This window comes from Bos taurus, chromosome 6 (genome assembly GCF_002263795.3).
Source record: "Bos taurus isolate L1 Dominette 01449 registration number 42190680 breed Hereford chromosome 6, ARS-UCD2.0, whole genome shotgun sequence".
Classification (NCBI taxonomy): domain Eukaryota; kingdom Metazoa; phylum Chordata; class Mammalia; order Artiodactyla; family Bovidae; genus Bos; species Bos taurus.
In genome coordinates, this window is record NC_037333.1 from 5,790,800 (window position 1) to 5,817,014 (window position 26,215).

At 40.7% G+C, this 26,215-nt stretch overlaps 1 protein-coding gene across 3 annotated transcripts in view; it reads left to right on the forward strand.

Annotated features, from left to right (window-relative positions):
• PDE5A (phosphodiesterase 5A) overlaps positions 1–26,215 on the forward strand; it is a 148,555-nt gene that overhangs the window by 45,119 nt on the left and 77,221 nt on the right. For all 3 annotated transcript variants that reach the window (NM_174417.2, XM_024993001.2, XM_024993002.2), the window contains 4 exon segments: positions 18,984–19,055; positions 20,742–20,831; positions 23,577–23,714; positions 25,885–25,952. In NM_174417.2, the coding sequence (NP_776842.1) occupies positions 18,984–19,055; positions 20,742–20,831; positions 23,577–23,714; positions 25,885–25,952 (368 nt within the window).

A 26,215-nucleotide genomic window follows, 5' to 3' on the forward strand; every position in this document is an offset into this window, starting at 1 on the left:
TATTCTATGCAGAGTTCAAATTAAAGTGTAAGAGATGATATTTAAAATTTTTTGAATCATAATCATCTTTGTGTGTTTGTTTGTTTGTTTTTGGCATCACTTGGTGAAGTAAAGTGAAAATGATCTGGATTTAGAATTCCAGATCCATTTGATTATTACTAATTAGTTGGTGATCATGAGGGTGACATTAATGATCTCTAAGCTTAGTGATTTTGAACAGCAGCCTCTGTTATCTAAGTTTCCGTGGTTCAGGAATGCCAGAGCGGCCTAGCCAGCTGGGTGGCTCCGGCCCTGGCTCCCTGCCCGTGGCTGCACTCAGGATGCTGCAGGGACACCTGCCTCATGCGTGAGCATGCGTTTCCCAGAGCGCTCGCTCGCCCTGGCAGCAGACCCTCCCATATCACGCTGTGTCCTCAGCACATGGCAGAGAGTGAGCACAGAGGAATCAGCCCGCGCCTTGGATGATCAAGGCCCCAGAGCTGCTCACTTTTGCCTCATAGTAACTATTCACTGGAAGCCAGGCGTCAGGGACTTCCCTGGGGTCCAGGGGCTAAGGCTCCACACCCCCAGTGCAGAAGGTCTGGGTTCGATCCTTGGTCAAGGAACTAGATCTCACATGCCGCAACTAAGAGCGCCTGCTGCAACTAGAGCTCGCCTGTTCTGCAGCTAAGACCTGATGTAGCCAAATAAATAAATATAAAAAAAGGAAAGGAAAGAAGCCAGGCATCAAATCCAGACTCAGGAGGAGGGCAGTGAGGCTCCACCTCTTGAAGAGAGGAATGTCAAAGGGTGGGTGGACATACTGTGAAACCACCAAATGTACCAAGTGTATTTTGAGGCTTTAGTATCTTTCCTTAAAACTGGCCAGATGATAACGAGGAACTCTACTTGTTAATTAAAATAGTATCTTAGGGACTTCCCTGGTGGTCTAGTGGTTAAGAATCCATCTTGGAATGCAGGGGACGTAGGTTCAATCCCTGGCCAGGGAACAAGATCCCACCTGCTGTGGAGCAGCCAAGACTGTGCACCACAGCTGCTGAGCCATGCTCCACAACGAGAGAATCCTGTGCCACAACAGAAGTTCCCACCTGAGAACAACTAAGACCCCATTCAGCAAATAAATAAAAATATTAAAAAAAATAAAATAATATCTTAAACAACAAGGACCTACTATGTAGCACAGGAAATATATTCAATATCTTTTAATAATCTATAATGGAAAAAATCTGAAAAAGAATATATTTGTATATAGATAAAGAGGTTTGCTGTGCTCCTGAAACATAAGTCACCTATCAGATCATATCAGATCAGATCAGTCGCTCAGTCCTGTCTGACTCTTTGCGACCCCATGAATCACAGCAGGCCAGGCCTCCCTGTCCATCACCAACTCCCGGAGTTCACTGAGACTCACGTCCATCGAGTCAGTGATGCCATCCAGCCATCTCATCCTCTGTCGTCCCCTTCTCCTCCTGCCCCCAATCCCTCCCAGCATCAGACTCTTTTCCAATGAGGCAACTCTTAGCATGAGGTGGCCAAAGTACTGGAGTTTAAGCTTTAGCATCATTCCTTCCAAAGAAATCCCAGGGCTGATCTCCTTCAGAATGGACTGGTTGGATCTCCTTGCAGTCCAAGGAACTCTCAAGAGTCTTCTCCAACACCACAGTTCAAAAGCATCAATTCTTCGGCGCTCAGCCTTCTTCACAGTCCAACTCTCACATCCATACATGACCAATGGAAAAACCATAGCCTTGACTAGACAGACCTTTATTGGCAAAGTAATGTCTCTGCTTTTGAATATGCTATCTAGGTTGGTCATAACCTTCCTTACAAGGAGTAAGGGTCTTTTAATTTCATGGCTACAGTCACCATCTGTAGTGATTTTGGAGCCCAGAAAAATAAAGTCTGACACTATGTCCACTGTTTCCCCATCTATTTCCCATGAAGTGATGGGACCGGATGCCATGATCTTCGTTTTCTGAATGTTGAGCTTTAAGCCAACTTTTTCACTCTCCACTTTCACTTTCATCAAGAGGCTTTTGAGTTCCTCTTCACTTTCTGCCATAAGGGTGGTATCATCTGCATATCTGAGGTTATTGATATTTCTCCTGGCAGTCTTGATTCCAGCTTGTGTTTCTTCCAGTCCAGCGTTTCTCATGATGTACTCTGCATATAAGTTAAATAAACAGGGTGACAATATGATAAACTCCTTTTCCTATTTGGAACCAGTCTGTTGTTACATGTCCAGTTCTAACTATTGCTTCCTGACCTGCATACAAATTTCTCAAGAGGCAGATCAGGTGGTCTGGTATTCCCATCTCTTTCAGAATTTTCCACAGTTTATTGTGATCCACACAGTCAAAGGCTTGGCATAGTCAATAAAGGAGAAATAGATGTTTTTCTGGAACTCTCTTGCTTTTTCTATGATCCAGCGGATGTTGGCCAATTTGATCTCTGGTTCCTCTGCCTTTTCTAAAACCAGCTTGAACATCTGGAAGTTCACGGTTCACATATTGCTGAAGCCTGGCTTAGAGAATTTTGAGCATTACTTTACTAGCGTGTGAGATGAGTGCAATTGTGCGGTAGTTTGAGCATTCTTTGTCATTGCCTTTCTTTGGGATTGGAATGAAAACTGACCTTTTCCAGACCTGTGGCCACTGCTGAGTTTTCCAAATTGCTGGCATATTGAGTGCAGCTCTTTCACAGCATCATCTTTCAGGATTTGGAATAGTTCAACTGGAATTCCATCACCTCCACTAGCTTTGTTTGTAGTGATGCTTTCTAAGGCCCACTTGACTTCACATTCCAGGATGTCTGGCTCTAGGTCAGTGATCACACCATCGTGATTATCTGGGTCGTGAAGATCTTTTTTGTACAGTTCTTCTATGTATTCTTGCCATCTCTTCTTAATATCTTCTGCTTCTGTTAGGTCCGTACCATTTCTGTCCTTTATCAAGCTCATCTTTGCATGAAATGTTCCTCTGGTATCTCTGATTTTCTTGAAGAGATCCCTAGTCTTTCCCATTCTGTTGTTTTCCTCTATTTCTTTGCATTGATCACTGAGTAAGGCTTTCTTATCTCTTCTTGCTATTCTTTGGAACTCTGCATTCAGATGTTTATATCTTTCCTTTTCTCCTTTGCTTTTCGCTTCTCTTCTTTTCTCAGCTATTTGTAAGGCCTCCCCAGACAGCCATTTTGCTTTTTTTGCATTTCTTTTCTATGGGAATGGTCTTGATCCCTGTCTCCTGTACAATGGCACGAACCTCATTCCATAGCTCATCAGGCACTCTATCTATCACATCTAGTCCCTTAAATCTATTTCTCACTTCCACTGTATAATCATAAGGGATTTGATTTAGGTCATACCTCAATGGTCTAGTGGTTTTCCCTACTTTCTTCAATTTAAGTCTGAATTTGGCAATAAGGAGTTCATGGTCTGAGCCACAGTCAGCTCCTGGTCTTGTTTTTGCTGACTGTATAGAGCTTCTCCATCTTTGGCTGCAAAGAATATGATCAATCTGATTTCGGTGTTGACCATCTGGTGATGTCCATGTATAGAGTCTTCTCTTGTGTTGTTGGAAGAGGGTGTTTGTTATGACCAGTGTATTTTCTTTGCACAACTCTATTAGTCTTTGCCCTGCTTCATTCTGTATTCCAAAGCCAAACTTGCCTGTTACTCCAGGTGTTTCTTGACTTTCTACTTTTGCATTCCAGTCCCCTATAATGAAAAGGACATCTTTTTTGGGTGTTAGTTCTAAAAGGTCTTGTAGGTCTTCATAGAACCATTCAACTTCAGCTTCTTCAGTGTTACTGGTTGGGGCATAGACCTGGATTACTGTGATATTGCATGGTTTGCCTTGGAAACGAACAGAGATCATTCTGTCATTTTTGAGATTGCATCCAAGTACTCCATTTCGGACTCTTGTTGACCATGATGGCTACTCCATTTCTTCTGAGGGATTCCTGCCCGCAGTAGTAGATATAATGGTCATCTGAGTTAAATTCACCCATTCCAGTCCATTTCAGTTTGCTGAGTTCTAGAATGTCGACATTCCCTCTTGCCATCTCTTATTTGACCACTTCCAACAGTAAAAAAAAAAAAAAAAATCTTAAAAATTATTGTTTTTCAGCCTTTCATGTACTAAAAAATAATATCTACCAGAGGCAACACAGATAAGACTTTTAAAAAATGTGGCGAGTTGGTATATGTGCTCTTCCAGACTGGCTTGAGTCAAAGAGAAAGTAGAATCAGAAGAGGAAGCATGCACGCATGCTAACTCACTTCAGTTGTCTCCGACTCTTTGCAACCCCATGGGCCATAGCGGGCCAGGCTCCTCTGTCCATGGAATTCTCCAGGCGAGAATACTGGAGTGGGTTGCAATTCCCTTCTCCATAGAAGAGGAAGACTGAGGAGGCAAGAGGAAGATGCCTGCTGTTTGAGCTATGGCAAATGATTACTGTTTGCGTGTAGCTTAAGTACTTGGCTTCTTAATACCCATGGGAAAATACCCACTGGTGTGTCTTTATGATCTGTTATCTCTCTGCATCATATTTTCTGCCTCCCTCATGGATCATGACTGGAAGCAATGTGTCCAGTACTTCAGCCCAGTGTTTGCTTGAGTGTAAACTGGGGATGAGGCCATACACGCAGGCCGAGGCAAGGTCAGAGAGTCCTTAAATTGCCATAAAAACGAGATGCTGGGTTTTATTTTATTTTTTAAGCCAGGAAGCATTTGCTATTATTTAAAGATCTGTGTGGCCACAGCATTAAGGATGAACAGTTTCCTTTGTTTATACTGTAACCCAGAGCCACATAATGTAACACTTGATAGAGTTTGATGTCCATATTTGTTCATACGCAGAGAAGGTTTTGTCTGGAAGCAGGGCAGTTGGTAAGGAGAAGTTTACATAATCCAGACTAGGAGTGGACTTGTTACACCTCTGTTTATGGGGGTGAGGGATTGATTTGATGGAGGGTTGAGTGGAAGGAAGAATATAGAATACTTTCTAGGTTTTCTAGGTAGATGTAATAAGGGAGAATTGTGATATTTCCTAAAATAGAACATGCAAAAGAGAGAATTGGTTTGTGGGGATGAAATTGGTTGTGAGAGCTGGCTCTTTGGGGGGCAGTGGGTGGATATGTTGTCTTACTGTCTGTTATTTTCTCCTCTCTCCTCAGATCTCAGTGCTGTGTCCCCATCCCCACTTTGAGCTGGTGGTCTTGCTTACTATTTCAGTGAAAAACAAAGCAATTAGAGGCGTCCTTTCACAGATCACGTCCTGATCTCTTTTCCTCACTCCTGTATCTGATTTTATGCCCTCTAGATTCCTGCCTCCCCCCTCCCTTTTTTTTCTTTCTTCTTTAAGTAAAAAAATTAAGAAAGCTGTGGTACATATACACAATGGAGTATTACTCAGCCATTAAAAAGAATACATTTGAATCAGTTCTAATGAGATGGATGAAACTGGAACCTATTATACAGAGTGAAGTAAGCCAGAAAGAAAAACACCAATACAGTATACTAATGCATATATATGGAATTTAGAAAGATGGTAACAATAACCCTGTGTACGAGACAGCAAAAGAGACACCGATGTATAGATCAGTCTTATGGACTCTGTGGGAGAGGGAGAGGGTGGGGAGATTTGGGAGAATAGCATTGAAACATGTATAATATCATGTATGAAACGAGTTGCCAGTCCAGGTTCGATGCACTGTACTGGATGCTTGGGGCTGGTGCACTGGGACGACCCAGAGGGAGGGTATGGGGAGGGAGGAGGGAAGAGGCTTCAGGATGGGGAACACGGGTATACCTGTGGTGGATTCATTTTGATATTTGGCAAAACTAATACAATATTGTAAAGTTTAAAAATAAAATCAAATTAAAAAATAAAAAAATTTAAAAAAAAGAATGAAATAAAAAAAATTGTTTAGGGCTTTGGGGGGTTTGCTATTTTATTTTTTTAATTAAAATTTATTTTAGTCAAGTAGAATGTGGGATTGTAGTTCCTCAACCAAGGACAGGACCCCACCCCTCGCATTGGAAGCTCAGAGTCCAACCACTGGACCATCAGGGAAGTCCCCTCTGATTCCCCTTTGACTTTAACCGTTTGTGAAGTAGCAAAGGTCAGCCTGGCACTTGTGCTCTCTCATTCATCTCATCTGCTCAAAGACAGCCCAGCAGCTCCTCCCTCTGTGTCCAGAATCACCAAAAGTCACGTCCTCCACCAAATTGGTTTGTCAGCATCAGTTCAGTTCAGTCATTCAGTCCTGTCTGACTCTGTGACCCCATGGACTGCAGCACGCCAGGCTTCCCTGTCCATCACCAAATCCCGGAGCTTGCTCAGACTCATGTCCATCGAGTTGGTGATGTCATCCAACCATCTCATCCTCTGTCATCCCCTTCTCTCCCGCCTTCAGTCTTTCTCAGCGAGTTTGTTCTTTGCATCCAGTGGCCAAAGTATTGGAGTTTCAGCTTCAGCATCAGTCCTTCCAATGAATATTCAGGACTGATTTCTTTTAGGATGGACTGGTTGGATCTCCTTGCAGTCCAAGGGTCTCTCCAACACCACAGTTCAAAAGCATAAATTCTTCAGCGCTCAGCTTTTTTTATAGTCCAACTCTCACATCCATACATGACTACTGGAAAAACCATAGCTTTGACTGGACGGACCTTTGTTGATAAAGTATTGTCTCTGCTTTTAATATGCTGTCCAGGTTGGTCATAACTTTTCTTCCAAGGAGCAAGTGTCTTATAATTTCATGGCTGCCGTCACCCTGTGCAGTGATTTTGAAGCCCCCCAAAATAAAGTCTGTCACTGTTGCCATTGTTTTCCCATATATTTGCCATGAAGTGATGGGACCAGATGCCGTGATATTAGTTTCCTGAATGTTGAGTTTTAAGCCAACTTTTTCACTCTCCTCTTTCACTTTCATCTTCGCTTTCTGCCATAAGGGTGGTGTCATCTGCATATCTGCTGCTGTTGCTAAATCACTTCAGTCGTGTCCGACTCTGTGCGACCCCATAGATGGCTGCCCACCAGGCTCCCCTGTCCCTGGGATTCTCCAGGCAAGAACACTGGAGTGGGTTGCCATTTCCTTCTCCGCATATCTGAGGTTATTGATATTTCTCCCAGCAGTCTTGATTCCAGCTTGTGCTTCATCCAGCCCAGCATTTCTCATGATGTTCTCTGCATATAAGTTAGATTAGCAGAGTGACAATACACAGCCTTGACGTACTCCTTTTCATACAAACGTGCTATTATTTCTCCCATCTTAAAAACAAAAGCAAATGCTCATTGGACTGCACATCTCCTTGCAGAGACCACCATTTCCCTGATGACCACAAGAGCTAAACTCTTGGAAAGAGCTGTCCCTGTTTGCTGTTTCCATTCCTCCCTCTCACTGGAGCATAATCCACTGCAGCCTTCAGCCTCACCACTCTATGGAAACCACTCTGCAGGGCCGTAAGACATCCATGGGGCAAGAGCTAGCGTTGAGACCTTGCAGTTCTCGCCTTACCTTGTAACATGTCTAAAACATCACCCCTGATCTTCCTTCCCTCTCTACCTGCTCTGTACCCAACTCCATCACAGTTAACGTGTCTGTCATCCCAGCCATTCAAGCTAAATTCCTTAAAAGCTGAAATCAGGTGAAATTCATCCACCCTGCCCCCCAGGATATATCCAGCTCATCAGGAAAACCCTTGATGTTCCCTTCAGCTGGTGCTCTCCACCTGCACGCCTGCCTCCCTGGCGCATCGGCACAGAGCACCTGAATTATAGCAGCCTTTCCCACCCCAAATGATGTCCCTACTTCCCGCCTTGGACTTCCTGCAAGCTAGTCTCAAAATGCACTTTATAAAACTTGTTAGATCTCATCTCTCCCCTGCTTTAAACCTTGCAATGGATTTCCCCTTCACTCTCTAAGAAAGGTCCCTCATGATCCGGCCCCTGAAGCCGCTCCGATCTCACCTGTTATCTCTCCCTGCCAGTCCTCTCTGGCACAGCTGTTTTCTCAGCGAATCAGGTAAGCTCCATCCCCAGGCCCTCTGCACTAGCTGTTTCCTTGGCTGAAGTCCCTTCACCTAGTTCTCCCCGTGGCTCACTGCCTCATCTCCATCAGGCTTTTTTGGTTTGTTTTAAAATATTCATTTATTTATTTTCGCTGTGTCGGGCCTTAGCCGCATCAGGCGGGGTCTTTTGTTGGGTCCCGCAGGCCCAGTAGCAGCGGCACATGGGCCTAGTTGCCCCATGGCAACAGGGTCTTAGTTCCCCAACCCGAACCGAACCCACATGCCCTGCTTGGGAGGCAACCCCCGGAGCACCGCGGAAGTCCCTCCTCCAGGTTTTTACTCAGATGACGTCTCAGTATGAAGTTCTTCCGCTGTCCGTATTGACTGCTGCTGCGCTGTGCTATGCTCAGCCAAGTCCGACTCTTTGCCACCCCATGGACTGTAGTCAGCCAGGCTCCTCTGTCCATGGGATTTCCTAGGCAAGAATACTGGAGTGACTTGCCATTTTCTTCTCCAGGGGATTTTCCCAGTCCAGGGATTGAACCAGCATCTCCTGCATTGACAGGCAGATTCTTTACCTCCTGAGCTGCCTGGAAAGCCCCTTTATTGACTATTAACCTATTTCCATCCTTGCTAGTCACCATTAGGCATGCTATGTATCAGCTTACTGGTTTCTTTGTTTCGCCTCCCTAGACTGTAGACTCCATGAGAGCGAGGTGAGACAGGAATGCTTACCGAGGAGATGAGAGGGTGACATTTAAACTGCACGCCTGGTATGCAGTAACCTAGTTTACCTGAAATCTACTTAAAAAAAAAAATGTATCTTTGCCATTTCAGAGCCTAGAAACTGAAACAGACAAATAAAAGGGGTCTCAAGTAGAAATTTAATCAAACTACATGGTTAATAGCAGTAGTACTTGGATCTTCCTGCCAACCTTTAGAGATCAGAAATAACTGTTTTGTGTTGACATCGTCATCCCCATCTCAGATGAAGTATTAAGGACTGGGTCAAGTTAAGGAAATGTCCCAGTAGTTCATATCTGCAAAGTAGGAGGGCTGGAATTCAGACCCAGGTCATCTTATTCTAAGGCTGCATTCTTCTCACCATGAAATAGTTACAAGGTAACTAACAACCAACTCTTGTACTATTTTAGTTTTGAAAAATGCAAAACTATGGACTGGAATAATAGAATGATAAAATCCAGAGTTGCCAATGGTGATTCCCAGTTAATTACTCGATGTATTATGTGCACAGCTGTGTGGAGGAGGGCATGCCTCTGTGCTGGTAACGCCTACTGCTCTGAGTTCTGATGGTGAGACAGGTGTCTGTCTGCATCTGAGCTTTCCTGTAGGTTATCTTTTAAGGCTCACCTTCCATCTTGGAGGAAAAAACACTTACAGACAAAATAGTATAAATTATATTCTCTATATGAAGGATTTGTTAAAGGTAAAATAAAATTATAAACACACACAGATTTTCCCCCTGGATCTCTTCAGTTAAATGTTGTGAATATCTAGCTTCTATGATGTGAATATCTAACTGGCTGTGATGCAGTTCGATGGGCTAGTAGAAACAAGAACACTGATCTGAACACTTAGTTCAGCTCCCATTAAGAAGGTGTTCTCTCAACCCTGTGACACCAGCTTTAATTTGTAAATGAGGTTCAGACTGTTCAGTGTCCTGATGCCTGGAACTCGCCTTTTGCCAGTTTGCTGTGTTCCTTCTCTCCTGTGTGTATTGGGTGCACATTATGGGCACAGCCCTTTACCCTGTACTTATCAGAGAGCTTTGCTAGAACAGCATCCAGCCAGGCTGCTGAGCACGGACCTGTTGTAAGTGTAGGCAGTGCCGGAACAGACTCCATCCTGGTTTGATGGAATCCAAATCCAGCAGCACTGTCCGGGTGAAGCCTGTGCTTTTGCAGGCCAGCACCTGGCAGAACGCAGGACCTCTCCCTGAAAATAAATCTTAGCTGTTCAATAGATCCCAGGCTCTGAAGTCATTTTCGGCAATGACATGTGTAAAGGTGGGCTTAAACAGTGATATGATTATTCTGATACAAAGTGCAAGTGCAATTTATACAATATATGCTGAGTACACAAATTTTTTATTGTTATTTTGGACTTGCTCCCAATTAGCCAAGCGAGATAGAGTTCAACGGAGAGAGTTACAACTGTAGTAAAAAATAACTCAGTCTTGAGGGCCGGCTTAAGGTCAGTGATTGCTGAAGAACCTCTCTTCACCCCTCTGTGCTTAAGGTGACTCGTCTGTGAAGCTTCAGCGGGAGGTGCAAATAGTGAGAGGCTTGACGGGGGTCGTAGTGAGACAGGGAGTGTGACAGTGCCCACTGCAGAGCTTGTCACCTCACGGAGGCTCAGACAGTGTCCGCGTCCTCCCTGTGCAGTGATCAAGGGCAGACAAATGGAGGAATGGAAAGTTCAATAAAAACAGTAAGGGCTGAGCCTTCCCTGCCATGGGAAGGACAGCAGGCTCTTCTGCTGTGTAACCTTTGTGTCTCTACAGTTTGTAAAGGGCAGAGGAGACAGTTCGCTCACAGCGGCTGTGTGCTGCTCTGTCTCAGACCTGAATCTCTGTATCCCTGGGGTAGAGAGGTCTAATAAGAAGGCGGCAGGTGCCTGTGGTTCTAGGTTTCAGACCTTCACCTCATCACTTAAAAACTGGTGTAGCAGAGTTTGGCTTTTGGCAGGGAAGAGGATTTTTTTTTTTTTTTTTTTTGGCACAAAGGGATAAGAATAAATACTTGGATCAAGAATTATGCCCAGCATCCCCTTGTCTGGAAGGAATCCAATCTCAGGTTGGCACCACTCCCACTGGATGTTCCCAGGGCAGGACAGCTACTGACCCCCAAAGGTGGATGTGTTCCGGCGCCATCTGGGAGCCTCTGCTCTGCTGCCAGCACGGAGCACACGGTCAGGACCTCAGCGCGTCCCTCTGTGACCAGGGCAGCTGGGAGCTCAGCACGTGGACCGCCACCTTACAACATCATAAGCAATCACCAGCTTACTTTTAAATACTTTTTGAAACTAAGGTAAAGTTTACATACAGTGAAATATGTAAGCCTTTGTGTATTATACAATTTGATGAGGTTTGACAAATGTTTGTACATCTGTGTAAGTAATACCCCAGTCAAGATAGTGAACACTTTAATCACCCTTGTCAATGCCCAAGAGCCATGGGCTACCCAGTTCTGACTTTTATCACCATAGGTTTATTTTTCTTTTTCTTGAATAATCTGCTTATTTTTGAAATTGCTTATTATCTAGTTCCCCCGAAACATAGGACTTTTATGTTATGTAAGTCGTTCTTGGCAATAAAAACGTGTCACAAATAAAAATAATTTATAATAAGGAGTCTAAGAAAACAGAACTTTAAGCAGCCACTTTGGATTTGATTTTGTCTCATTTTAAAACTGTTTCATTCCCTTTGAGGAAAGCATGCATTAACAAGATAAGCATATATATTGGATCTGAAAACAGTCCTGGATACACTGGGAAACTGTTGGTCTTCAGGATTCCTCTCATTTGAATCCTAGTACTTAGGAACCTGAATTTTATATTCTGGTTTCACTCTCCCCTGCAGAGTGGAAAGATCACAGACTTAGGGGTTATACCTGGAGAAGCACTGGGGTCTCCACATTCTCGCACTACCTGGTTAACTTCTCTGAAAATCAGCTGCTCTTGTGATGAAATAGGAGTAATCATATCGACCCAAAAGTATTGTGACAAAGATTAGAAGGATTAACAGAGAAAGTACCTGTTACATTGCAGACCCTTCCTTCTCCTTTTTTTAAATAGCAAACTTTTTGCCATTATAAATTTCCTTTTTTTTTTTTTTTTTACCAGGAATGGGTTTATTAACTATATTAGAGCCACTGGCCATTGATAATGTATTTCTGATGCCAGTTATCTTCAGGGCACTGCTGTTTATATCTTGCAACTTCCTAAAAGTTTCTCTTCACCCCGACTGCCTCTTCTTGGCCAGCCAGGCTGCAAGAGTAAAAGCATCCACTCCTGTAATCTTTCTTGTCTTGTCTCCTAACCTGGGAAGATCCGTAAACATACTCTTGAAAGAAATAGGTATAGCAGGACTTGTGCATAACAGTTGGATAAAATGGATCACAAGCAAGTAAAGTCAGTCTTACCAGTCATTTAAAGAAATAAGAAACTTTGATTCTCAAAAAGCCAGACAATTTAAAACAACAATGCAACACAGAAAAAGAAAACTAACATAGCCAATAATAATTTAAAAGTGCTCATTCTCTGTAGTAATTAGGGAAATGCAAATTAAAGCAATAATGAGATACATTTTTACCAACAGATTGACAAAGATTAAAAAGCCAATCATACTAGGTGCTGGTTAGGATGTGAGGCTAACAGAACTTTTCTGCACTGATGATAAAGGTAAAAATTCTATAATCCTTTAAAGATTTCATCAAAGAAACTCTCACGTGTGTGTGTGTGCATACTGTCTCACTTAGTCGTGTCTGACTCTCTGCAACCCCATGGACTGTAGCCCGCCAGGCTCCTCTGCCCATAGGACTCTCCAGGCAAGAATACTGGAGTGGGTTGCCATGCCCTCCTCCAGGGGATCTTCCCAACCCAGATATCAAACCCAGGTCTCTTGTGTCTCCTGCATTGGCAGGTGGGTTCTTTACCACTAGTACCACCTGGAAGCCCCAAAGCTCTCACATGTGTACAAAGAGTCCTATAAAGATATGTTCATTGTGGATTGTTTGTAATAGCAAAAAAATGCAACTATCCCAGACATTTGGCATGAAATACAATGAGACTGGGAAGAGAAAAGTCCAATTTGATATTTTCATAATTTAACTTAAAAAGAGGAAACATTACCAACTATTGAGTAGTTCTATATCAATGGCTATCAAAGTATATTTTGTCCCTAAACCAGTAGCATTTGGCATCACCTGAGAACTTTTAGTAAACTTAGTAAAACAGATTCTCAGGCATCAACCTAGATCTCTGACTCCGACACTCTGGAGGTGGGACCCACCAAGCAGTGTTTTAACAAGCCTCACTTTCCTACTGTTTTAGATGACAAGGGGTGGATGTTTACTGTCTCATTCTCTGTGATTTTCTATATTTTTAAAATTAAAACAATCTCAGACTTTTCTTTCATGCTTTTCCAAAGTCCTTTTTTCAACTCCATAGCTAAAGACTTACCGAGTGTGTATATTTCTTGCTGCCACATAAGTTTCATGTATGAGGACAGAACTCTTAATATCAAGGGAAAAAGAGAGGAAAAAATGGTCAAATGTTATTCAGATGTGAAGTGTCCAGTAAGTGCGTGTGTGGTAAGTCACTTCAGTCGTGTCCGCCTCTTTGTGACCTTATGGACTGTAGCCCACCAGGCTTCTGTGTCCCTGGGACTCTCCAGGCACAAATACTAGACCGGGTTGCCATGCCCTTCTCCAGGGGGTCTTCCCAACCCAGGGATCGAACCCATGTCTCTTACATCTCCTGTATTGGCAAGCAGGTTCTTTACCACTAGCACCAAAACTTCAGTAAGTACGTCACCCTAAAAAACTTGATTTCTTTGACCCTTCTTCCCTTATCATCAACAGCAATTATCTATGAGGCATTGAGAACAATGTCAAGTATTGATGCTTCCATAGGCATAAGATATAAATCATGTCCTTAGGAAACAATTGTGTTGCAAATTTAGGATGTAAGTAGAAGGAATGAGGTTAAAAATGAGAATGCCTCATCACCAGATTATGGCACACTTAACTGCCACACAGAATCTCAAAGGACTTTGAAGGCAAGCTTTTGGGAGACAGCCTCAGTTGAGAAAGTGGAAGAAAATTTTTCAAGGGATGATGTGCGCCAAGGTCATTGTGGTATTCTGTGTCAAAGACCCTTGTAAGTGATTTTAGTTGATGTGGAGTGTATGGAATCAGAATCTTCCATTTTTTTTGTCCTATAGATGGATGGATGGAACCATTGAGATTATTTTTGTGTGCAAAATAGTGTTCCAAGAAGAACACTATAAGTTTGGCGTAAGTGTCAAGGGTGGACTGAAGGTAAGAAAACAGCAGCAGTGAGATGTCAGGGCTTTCAAAGAAAGTGAGGATTTAAATGGTGAAGCACAAGATATGATATGGGGTGAGGAAGAGTGCAGAGGAACAGGAGCATGTGAGATTAATGCTAACGGAATGTATTAGTTTCTTACTGCTGCCGTGAAAAAACTACTGGGATTTCAATGCTTAAAACAACACAAATGTATTATCTTAGAGTTTTGGAGGTCAGAGTCTGAAATAGTTCTCAGCAGGCTGGCACAAAGTGTCAGCAGGGCTGTGTTTCTCTGTGGAGTCTCTAGAGAAGAAATCTATCCTCTTACCTTTTCTGCTTCAGTGGGCTGCCTGCAGCACTTGGCTTGTGGCCCCTTCCTCATCTTCAGAACCTGCAGCTGCACCTTAAAATCTCTAACTCTGACTTGCCTGCCTCAAACTTTCGGTCATAAGGATTCTTGTGATTACATTGTGTGTGCTTAGTTGCTCAGTCGTGTCTGACTCTTTGTGACCCCATGGACTGTAGCCCGCCAGGCTCCTCTGTCCATGGGATTTCTCAGGCAAAAATACTGGAGTGCATCGCCATTTCCTTCTCCAGGGGATTTTTCCCAACCCAGGGATGGAACCTGAGTCTCCTGCATTGGCAGGTGGTTTCTTTACCACTGAGCCATTGGGAAAGCCCTCTGATTACATTAGGAACACCCAGATTATTCAGGATAGTCTCCAGATATGTAACTTAGTCATATCTGCCAAATCGCTTTTGTCATTTGAGGTCACATAGTCGTAGGTTCCAGGGAGTAGGATGGGACATCCTTGTAGGTCTTTATCTTGCCTACCGCATGGAACAAAGCCATCATTTGCTGATTGCCTAGGATTTGGAAAAGAGGTGAAAAAGCCTGGAGTGGTCAGGTCAACCTGTCTGTTTCATTTTGTCAGTATAAGCGGTGTGGGCAAGACCACGGGAGTAGGATTCCCTTCCAAGTGTAACAGCCTGACCAGAACGCCAGCTCCGTGAAGACCAGATCTGTATCTGTCTTGTTCACTACTGTGCCCTCTTCATTGTCTACAGCACTGACTGGGACATTCATGGTGCTTATTAATTATCTGTTGAATGAAATATTTGTTGCTGAATGAATGACTGAGTTGGGAAAGCTTGAGGAAGAGCACTAGGGAGAACTCTCCACTGTCTTCTGTCTGCATCAAGTTCCTGTTTTCTTGGTGAAGTTAGGTTTTCAGCTCAGGTTGTAGATGGTCTGGAATCACGTCATAATGATAGAGACATTCTGCTGGTGGGAGAGAGAGACAGCTAGGATTGTAGAGCCTTTTCCTTCTCTCTCTGGCTTTTAGCCTCCATACCGAGCATCCCCTGGAACGAGGAGCAGGGAGAAGCGTAGAAACTAATGTATGGCCTCAGTGAAGGTTGGGGCAGCTGCTGATGGAGGAAGAAGTTGTTCGCTATGGCGACAATCGCTTGTCCCTGCAGCGACCAGCTGTCACATTCCTCATTGTCACCCAGCCAGAGTCAAGTCTTGCCCTTTGCATTCCTAAAAGAACACTTGACCCTGTGAGGACATGATATGCATTTATGCTCTGAAAAGTGCCAGTGAAATAGAAAACCGAGAAGCTTCTTGATGCTTTAAAAAATAGCATAAAGCATTGGTGTTTGAGGGCCCTGCAGGTAGGTAGCCAGCGGGTAAGCAGAAGCGATTGGGTTTCTGATATAGAAACTAGCATGTTTAGGGGCTTTGCCTCTCAGATATGAGGTCTGACAAATACTTTGAATAAAAGCTGTCCTTGTAAACTGACATTAAAAACCTTGTCTTGAAGAAAATTAACTAATTTGTTGAAAGGAGCAAAAGATGGTAGAAAAAAGAAAGACTTTTTATTAACACGAGGAGGACATGGGGTACACACTTGGCTGGGCTCCATGAAATTTGGAGAATCAAAGTCTTCTGGTCTTTTACTGTCTTACGTCACCTTGGACAAACAGTGTACCTTTTCTCAGATTTTTATCTGTTGTCTTTATCAGTGCTGTTTTAAAAATGTCATCCATCTAGGTATTGAGGCACATGTGAGTATTGTATTTTCCCAGTCTAACAGTCTCTTGAAAGAACTTGCCTGTTTTTTTGAAAGAATATATTAATTATATTTAATTTATCATCCCTTAAATTAACCTCTCTATCTAAATCTATAAAATTATTAGTAAGAGAAATAACTGGTTACCACAAAGGATGGAAAATTCATCATTGGAAGTCCTTATTCCATAAAGTTGCCTAATGATTAATATCTTGTTGTAATGCTAAGGAAACAAAATTAAATATAGGAAAGAGCTGGTATTCATGGTGTACATGGTAGGTTTTAAAGCCTGTGAACAAGATTTCTGGTCAGTTTGCCAGACAGAACAAATGCAGAACACCACCCCACCCCATCCCTATTCTGCAAACAAGTGGAGGATGAAATTTCACCAAAAGCAATTTTTAAAATGACAGATGATCTCAAGAAAGGGAAAACACAGGTATCGGAAAGAAGGAGGGGAACTCAGGGTAAGCAACGTGAGTGACCAAAGTCCAGATGGCGTATAGAGGCATGAGACTCGGGGTGGTAAGAAGAATGTCTATAACAGAGAGCTGTAACAGAGAGCGGCGGGAGGGGATGAGTCCCCTCTGCAGGCACGGTGCGGGGAGGGAAGGGACTAAGCTCCCAGGGGAAGCCGAGGCCTATGAAGGTTCCATCCATGGAACCAGGCCAAGAGAACCCCACTTGTGGCCAGAAGCAGTAGCAGGGAAACTTGCCTCTGACTGCAGTTGGAAGAGAAAGGAGAGACCCCAGTGGCTGGTGAGAGCCGGGCTTGTGCCCTGCAGGGTATAGAGCTCAGATTCACACCCTGAGTGCAGCGCCAGGTCAGGAGCAAGTTGTGTGCCCGACACTTCATTCTTCAGGGGACGGGGGATGGACTTATGCTCAAAAGTGTGTTCCAAAAGATGAAGGACAACTGGTACTAGTATTTAAAGGAAAAAGGAGGAGGAGGAGATACAGGCAGGTTTGGAAAAAAAAATCAAATAGAAGTTCTCAAAATGGAAGATAGTTATTGAACTACCTGAACACTGTTGTGTTGGTTGAAAATTGTCTTGCTTATTAGTACATTGTCTCATTAGTTATGGTTCCAGATACAAATAGCACATGGATACATTTTTTTTTTTACTGTACAATTATCTGAGGAGGTTTGCATAACAGTCTCTTTATCTGTTTTAATCTCATTTTCTTTAAAGTGGAGATTTACATCTTTTATCAAATGATTTATTAAAGACAAAAACTCACATGTCATCATTTGTGAGAAACTCTCTCTTTTATGCATATTTGGTCACCCTTCTGGGCTCTTAGCAATCTGTGGTTATAAAAGTAATCCTGTCATTCTTTGTGCTGTTAAGTGTATGTTTATATATCACCCATTCTTGAGCTCGTCCAGCCAGCCTTTCTTCCAGTTTTTAATCGCTCCTTGGTACACAGTAGGCCCCACAATATTTTGAGTAAAAGAACGAAGACTTAAAGTCATCCAGTTCCACTGGCAGCACTGTATATTAGACCCCAGGCCTTAAAGAGGCTCCCATCAGTTGTATTTCAGTGAATGTGTCTGGCTGCAATCCTGATGTTCTGACCTTAGACAGAAGCTTTTGTAAGCATTTAGTCATTGAGATTGGAGCCTTGAGAAATCTGTTGGCCAAGAACTAACGAGTGTAAAATAGGTACAGGATAATTGAATGATTCTGCTTTTTAAAAGTCAACATCCTTGTACGCTGTCATGGGGTGGGGAAGAAATGTGTTGAGAAGAGCAGAAAACGGCATCAGACAAGAATGTGTTTCCCCTTCCTTCCTCTGCTGTGTTAGAGAGGAATTTTGTTTCCATTTCTTAAAGCTAAGGGACTAGGATGAGCTAAGAAAAAAGGATGAACTGTCCACACAAAACTAAGGACTTTATTCCTCAAATATAATCATTTAGAGGATAATAGCTTTTTCCACTAATTAAATTGCAGAAGGAAGGAAAGAGTGGAACTTTTAGTATTAAAGAGGAAGCAAAAGGAAGTTGAAAGTCTTTATAAAACTGAGTTAATAATGGAAACTAAGTTGGAACTAAATGAGTAAGTAAAATATACTTTAAGCAGGAAGATGAGAAGGTTCTTAGGATTCTTGGTAAGTGTTTTGTGGAAATGTAAAGCACATTTCCAGAGTTTAGCTCAGTCTTCTTAAGATATAGTTTATCTTTCAAACACCTTCTGATTTGAAATCATTGCTCAGTCTGTTAATTTCTTATTTGATTTTTCAATAAAACTTCTTTCCCCCGAAATAAGTCTGTTGATGGTAAGATAATTTTCAAGGTCAGAAATTTCCAAAGAAGTTAGACAATGTTCCTACATTAGGAATTATTTTTACCCTAATTGGTTCTCCTGTATGTTAAATTCTGTGACTGGGCCATTGGTCCTGTTTCATTTGCAATAAAATAACATTTAGCCCATTTGAAATATTATAGTTAAAACCAATATAAAATGTTCATTTTGTCATATATTTTACTGAAAGGTAATATAAATTGTGTTTATTTTTTTATTAAAAAGCCATGAAAATTATTCACAATAAAAGTGATTGCCAATAAATTTCTTTTCACAGAGCAGCATGAAATTCCAAAATAAAATATAGTTTGGGACTCAAGAAATGAGAAACATTTGAACTCTTATGAGGAAAAAAAACTTCCAAAACGCTAGGGAACTAGTTTAAATGCTGAGGGATTTAACTTTGCAGCTATTGTTTTCATTTTATAGCTTATTGTTATTTTAAAGCACATGTAGAAATTCTTCTGGAAACACACTTTGGTGAATTTATACCAATAATTTCTGTCAGTGAAATTGTCAATGTTCTCTTCTTAAACCAGGTTGTTGGTGTAGCCCAGGCCATCAACAAGAAATCAGGAAATGGTGGGACATTCACTGAAAAAGACGAAAAGGTACCAAAACTTGTGCCTGGTATGATCTCAATTTAGGAAGATGTTTTCTCTTTAGAGTGTATAGACCTTTGGAATAAGTGATTGTCAAAACTGTTGATCGCAAAAGCAGTATGGTTTGAAAGGATCTGAAATGTTCAGAGGGGTCTCTTTCCTCTGGCTAAATCAGTACTGACCTGTGGTCCTCAGTCAACAGAACCCCCGGCCCAGCCCACAGAACCCCCGCCCCCAGCCCGACCCCTGCTCACCACGCCCCCAAGCCTGCCTCGCCACGCCCCCAAGCCTGCCTCCAGGCTGTGTGCATGCTGGGGCTATCTAGCGAGTGACATGATATTTTAACTCTCCCATTTACTTTTCATCACTGCTATAAAGAAATTCAACATTAAGTTAAAAAACAAAACCCTAAAGCACTGCTCCAAGTTCAGCACTCCAGGTCTGCTAAAAATTGGAATTGCTTCCTGGTGAAGCAAATTTCAGAACATTTTATAAGCTTTGCACACAGACGATGGGGCGCCAAGGTGTGAATTCAGGCTGGATGATGTGAATTTAGCTTCAGAAAGAGCGGCAGTCAGCATTATTTTATTACGTTTCTCGTCCAACTCTGGAGGGATAGTTTCCTTGCACCACATCGATGTGTTTTCCGTTTTAAGGACGGAAGCCCTTAAACCTGTTTATAACTTCATCCTGTCTGTAGGTTTTATTATTTCTCTTCCTGGATATGTAATTATATGTATATCATGGCACCCACTGAATTCTTCCTCTTTAAGCCCATTGCTATTTCTGTCCCTCCACTGAAAATGAGTAGGAACTTTTGGAAGACATTCCAATAAGACAGAGTTATTTTTGTCTCCTGCTGTAGGCTGTATTGACACTGGTGCTGGTCCCCATGCCTTAATTGCTTGGGAACATAGCAAGTACCTTTTTAAATGTGTAGTAGTCATCTAGTCTCCTATTCTCTTAATGACATCTGAGAATATTTGGTGGGAAACACTGTCCTAGATTGGCTGTTTATTCCATTATTTGTCTATAATCCATTCAGGTAAACCCCCCTTGAAAGATTGTCATTCTTAGTCTGTATCATCTCTTGGCAGAATAAATTCATGATTGTGAATAAAATATGCCACTTCTTTTAATCAGTAATTAGTATAACTGTGAACACATCACCTTGGTATAGTATCGTGAGGGTGATAGGCCCGTGTTTAAAAGAATATATTTAATATTTGCAATTTAGTATGGGACTGCGGTTGCCAGTATTCTCCTAACAAGTATGTGAGCTTTCAGTTTGCCCTGGTAATAAAGTACGGACTATTTTTATAGTCTTAGCTTTAATCCAAGTCTTAATATCATTTAGAGACTACACCAACTTTTGCATAAAGTGAATTTCAATATCAAATCATGTAAAGAGATCTCTGTCTCCTCTCTTTCTCCTTGCTTATTTTACAACTATTTCATGACATTAGGCAACTTTATTAACACTTGTCATCTACTGATTGTATCATTTAGCTAACACTTGATTTGCATCAGTTTCTAAATTTATGCAGAATAAACATCTACTGTGTTTATTTGATGCTGTTGGTTTTTTAATATTTATTTGAACTATAAATATTTTTGGATGTTGTTCCTGTTTCCAGCAATATAACAAGACAGGTTTATTGACAGTTCTTAACTTGGCTGTTGTCTGTTTTCTAGGACTTTGCTGCTTACTTGGCATTTTGTGGAATTGTTCTTCATAATGCTCAACTCTATGAGACTTCACTGCTGGAGAACAAGAGAAATCAGGCAAGTCTGGTTATAAAGAGAGAGTATAGAAATTCTTTTTAAGAAAATGGTTAAATTTTTATATTATATATATATATCATATAGATTCAGTTTCTAAATATTTTAACTGTTTCTACTGTTTGTTCTGATAGATATTTTTTCCATTTTGTATTTTTCTGTGAGCTATTGCTTTATCACTGTTAACAGGTAAAGATTTGCTTTTAACTTTACACCACCCTTTGTCATCATGGTACCAGTATTATGATGTCACTGTTTTAAGTTATTGAATGAATTGCACTTGTAATATTAAGGATTTAGTTCTTATTTTATCACTTAGAGATGTCATCTCTTGATTCCCTGCTGTATAAGATAAGGATCTTAACATCCCTCATCTCTCCTTCCCAATTACTACTCCTTACCTCTGCTTTTCCTATCTAGACTTCTTCTTTTATGTTGTCCACACTGATAACATGTATACAGATGGTCTTCAATTTACACTGCTTATTTAGACTTACATTTTCAACTTTGTGATGGTGCAAAAGCTATTCACATTCAGTGGAAGCCATACTTCACACTTTGAATATTGCTCTTTTCCTGGGATAGTGACACATACTCATGACGCTGGGCAGCGGCAGTAGCCAAAGCTCCTCACAGACACACCATCATGAGGGTAAGCAACTTCAAACCATTCTGTTTCCCACACAGCCATTCCAGTTTTCACTTTTAGTACAGTATTGAGTAAATTCATTAGATATTCAATACTTTATTATAAAATAGGCTTTGTGTTAGATGATCATGCTCAGCCGTGGGCGAATGTAAGTGTTCTGAGCATGTTTAAGGTAGGCTGGACTAAGTTGTGATGTTCAGGTGGTTGGGTATATTAAACAGATTTTTGACTTGCAGTATTTTTAACTTACAATGGATTCATCAAGATGTGATTCCATCGTAAATTGAGGAAGAACTGTATTGTTCTACGACCATGATGAACTTTTCTAAAGCTTTGTCTGGATTAATTCCAAAGTTGCAATTTAAAATAAAGTATTTATAAGTACTGCGATATAAATATTGCTCATATTACCTTTGTTATATAATTTAGTTGTTCTTGTTGATTCTGAAATTTATTCCTTTTTCCTTGAACTGTTTGCACTGGTGTAGCCTCAAGTTATTGCTCTGCCCCCACAAACTCGCCATTATTTAGGCATTCTCTGGAGTTCTTCTTTTTTATGTAGAATCTCCAGATTGTCTCTTTCTTTCTCCTTTCAAGCAAACCTGTTTCTCCTCATGCCTGCTGTGCAGGGTTCATGGTAGAACTTTCCCTCACTGTTTTCTTAGGAAGACTCCATTAGTTATCCGCTGGATCCCAGAACTCCTTCTTTCTCAGTTTACTCCTTTGTTCTGTTGTAGCACATTCTTAATTAACTACTTGCAACACGTATTGTGATGTGAGCACCTTACATGTATAAAAATATTTATTATAACATCCTGCCAGTGTGGCTGGGTATAAACTTCCGCATTGAAAAATGTTTCTCAGAATTTAAAGATAATGCTTTGTCTTCTGCCAGCATTGATATTGTTCTGATTCCTGGAGCTCTTTTTTTATCTATAAGCTTTTGGGATTATTTCTTTGTCATTGCTCTTGTAACTAAATTTCACAATATGATTCTTGTTTTTATTCATCATGCTTGTACCTGGTCATTCCTTTCAGTCTGGAGATGTAAGCCCTTAGGTGTTATGTATTTCTTTTTCATTATTTCTTTGATAATTCATCCCCCTACCCTTTAATTTCTCTTTTTAGAACTTGTGTTAATAAGACAGTGGACTTTCCATGGCTTTCAACTTCAGCATCTTCCTAACATCTCCCTGCTCCAGTCTCACCACTCATTAATCCAGTCTTCTTTTTATGAAAATGAGGTGATCTTGTCCCTTCTCTACTGCAATCCATCACAGTCCAAATGGCTTCAAAAGACGGGGCTTTTGGGATTCTTTCTCCATTTACCTCTGCAATATCATTTGCTTAGTTTTCCCCTTTACACTCTGTATTCTTAAAAAATTTGATCAAAACATACAATATGCCAATTTCTCTCAATGTAGTTCTTTTTGACTGTGATATTTTCCTTCCTAACTTCAGTGGCTATTCTTCAATAACTATTCTAACTTCAATAATTATTCCTAACTGAATAATTCCTGCTCATCTTTCAGACCTCCCCTGGCATAGTATTGCTTCTGGTAAATCTTAAATAATAACCCTTTCTCTCCCCTCCATGCACAGGTAGTCCTGTGAGACTAGATGAAATTCTCTGGAGTTAAAGGAAAGAGAAATTATCAGGAAAAACATGAAAGGAACTCTGAAAATTTTGTTTATTTAGGAAAACATTTATTCTGTGAAAATGTTGGCAATGTTGGTAAATGTTGATCTCAGAAGTTTGGATCAACAAAAACAATATTGTGTTTTATGTATCAGACACTGTTCGATGTTAACTTATTTAGTTTTCACAACAGCCCCATAATTTTGGTACTGTTTTTCTCATTTTCAAGAAACTAGATCACAAAGCCTGCAGGAGGAGAAACCAGAATTAAAAACTCTTGGCTCTGACTTCAGAATCCGATCGTAACCACTGTACTAATTGTACTAACAATCAATAGGGAAGTTTTCTTTTTAAACTTGGTTTTAATTTGTTAGATTATATATAAACCACTTACAACCCATATAAGTCATTGTATTGCTTTAATAATTACTAAATCAGAGCTCTTAATTTTTTTGTCTAGGTGCTGCTTGACCTTGCTAGCTTAATTTTTGAAGAACAACAATCATTAGAAGTAATTCTAAAGAAAATAGCTGCCACTATTATCTCTTTCATGCAGGTGCAGAAATGCACCATTTTCATAGTGGATGAAGATTGCTCCGTGAGTACAGAGTATGACTTTTTTATTTTTAGAAAGACAGAAGCTTATGGTCCTTAAAGCACTGCTTTTAAACCTCATGTTGGCCTCAGAACTCCCTCTCAAGTCCAACTGAACATGGTTGTTTATGTAAAGCTGATTAAAGCATGCGTTGTTTGGTTGGAAGGGGGTAGAGGTGAGGTTGGAGGACGCCCTGGTGCACCCTCACCTTGTCGACCGTCCGCTGAGCAGTCACCACGGGAGTGTCAGCGTGCTGCTTTCATCAGGGCTGCACTACCCTGATGGAGAAGTGCAGCGTCGTGACAGTGTACAGGCCTTTTGTGCCCAGGAATAGTGGTGCCCTCTTGCTGTGAGCAGGTAAACCTGTTCTGCCTGTTTATTCTGAGTGGAATGGGATTGTGTGGAAATCATAAGGCTTGGCCCAATGGAGGCAGTGCTGTTAAAGGTACCTGTTAGTCCCAAATTCTTCCCACCAGGGAAAGTTGCTTAAGTATTCTAAGTGGTAGATTTCAAGCCATTGATTTTCATGTAAAGCAGTAAGATCTGTGTGGAAAGATGGCGTATTCTCATAGAGCGCTGCTTACTTACAGGTCAGCTGACCTTGCTGTGAGCATCAGCACCTTTGGCCTAAGGCCGTTTTCTTTTCTGCAGTTTCTTTCCCTTCTTAACTGATGAATCACTGCTTTTGGTATATTTCTTTTTGATGTAGTTGTTTGTTTTCTTTTTCCTTTAGACCCTTAGAACATGCTCTTCATTGGTGGGTTAGGAAAGAAAATAGGGATTCTTGCATAAAGTCAATTACAATCTGTATAGGATATTTGAATTGCTTTTGGTGGGGGGGTGGAGAAATGAGCTACAGTCCATAGGATTGCAAAGAGTCAGACATGACTGAAGTGACTTAGCATGCATGCATGGGGGGAGAAAAATAATAGTTTTTTCTATTATTTTATTGAAAAAAATTATTTTTTATAAATATAAATAAAATATATTTTAATTATAAAAAAGATTTTTAATACTTATATTTAAAATTTTAATTATTTTATTAGATAGAAAGACAGGACTGTGTGCTATAGCGTTATTTGAATCATTGTGTTTGTGTGTGTATAACTCTCATTAATAGGAAATCAAATGAGAATTCACTGTGCTGTAAGATAATCAGTATTCTCATGGAAATTATTTAAAATATTTTCACTCAGTTATAAATTCCTTAATATAGAGATAATTACAAGATTGTAGCTATCCTTCTGAAGTTCAGGTCTGAATTTAATGCAGTATGTCAGTTCACCATTTTTGCTCTGTGACTGCTCTTTGTCATTTAGTTTTTGAAAGTTATACACAAGGGCACTCCCTTTTTAGACCATTTAAATATCACTTTATTTAACATTCAGCTTATCTTTCTACCAGTTAACAGCTATCATGGCAGCAACTGACTGGTATCAGAGTTGCTTTAAAGTATAGCTCAGCAGTATGCCCATTAATCTGTTTTGCTCACTTTTTAAAGACTTAATTGTTGGGGGTAGCAATTAAGTGACTTGATGTTCATTTATACTGTGATTATTTTTTTATAAAAAATATTTCAACACATGAGCAAAAATCCAAATGTGAACAAGAAAAAAATGTTACTCATTTCTTCTGTTCCCACATTAAATGCATATCATGTTTTATTTGTTTCCTTCCAGTTTTTTATTCGGTTATAGTATGGGTGTAAATATGTATGCTGCTTTTCAATTTAACTTCAAAAGTACATCCCTTTGTTGCTAAAATCTTCATAATTTAATAATCTCATAAAATATTATTGAATTGTGTCTTAAAAAAAAAAAAAGACCCAAGAATAGCAGTGAATATATGCATAAAGGCTAAAACTTGAGGATTTTGAATAAATATAGAGAAAATTTGAAGCTAACATGTTCATTAACAACTGGTAGAAAAGCAAAAACAAATAGTACTCAAGTAAGTACTTTTGTAGGTCAGTATCAGCAACAATATGGTTCTTAGTAACGGGAAGTAGGTTTGAGAGTGTCATGAAGTAAGTACTTGGGTCAGTTTTGTCTGAGAAAGTGAAAAAATACAAGAAGTGGTGTCTCAGTTCCACAGACTTGTATGTCTGTGTCTAGGTACTTTTCAGTGTATTCTCAAACTTATTTCTCAGTATGTGTTGTTGCTCTGTTTCCAGGATTCTTTTTCTAGTGTGTTTCACATGGAGTGTGAGGAATTAGAAAAATCGTCAGATACTTTAACACGGTAAGGACTTATGGTCTATCTGTCCTTTTCACATGTACATAATGCTGGTTACATAGCTATTTCACGATCTGTTTAAGACACAGAAGCTGCAGTTGCTTTTTTCCTCCTACAAGTAACTTCATTTGTGAAAAGACTTTACTATTTGACGTTATAGTTCCAGGTTTTTTCCACTGCAGTTGACCTGTTGGAGAATTCTTCCACAGAGTGAATAGTGTCACAATTAGTCTAGGCCTGGTACAGTGTTTTCTGTGAGCTGATTCATT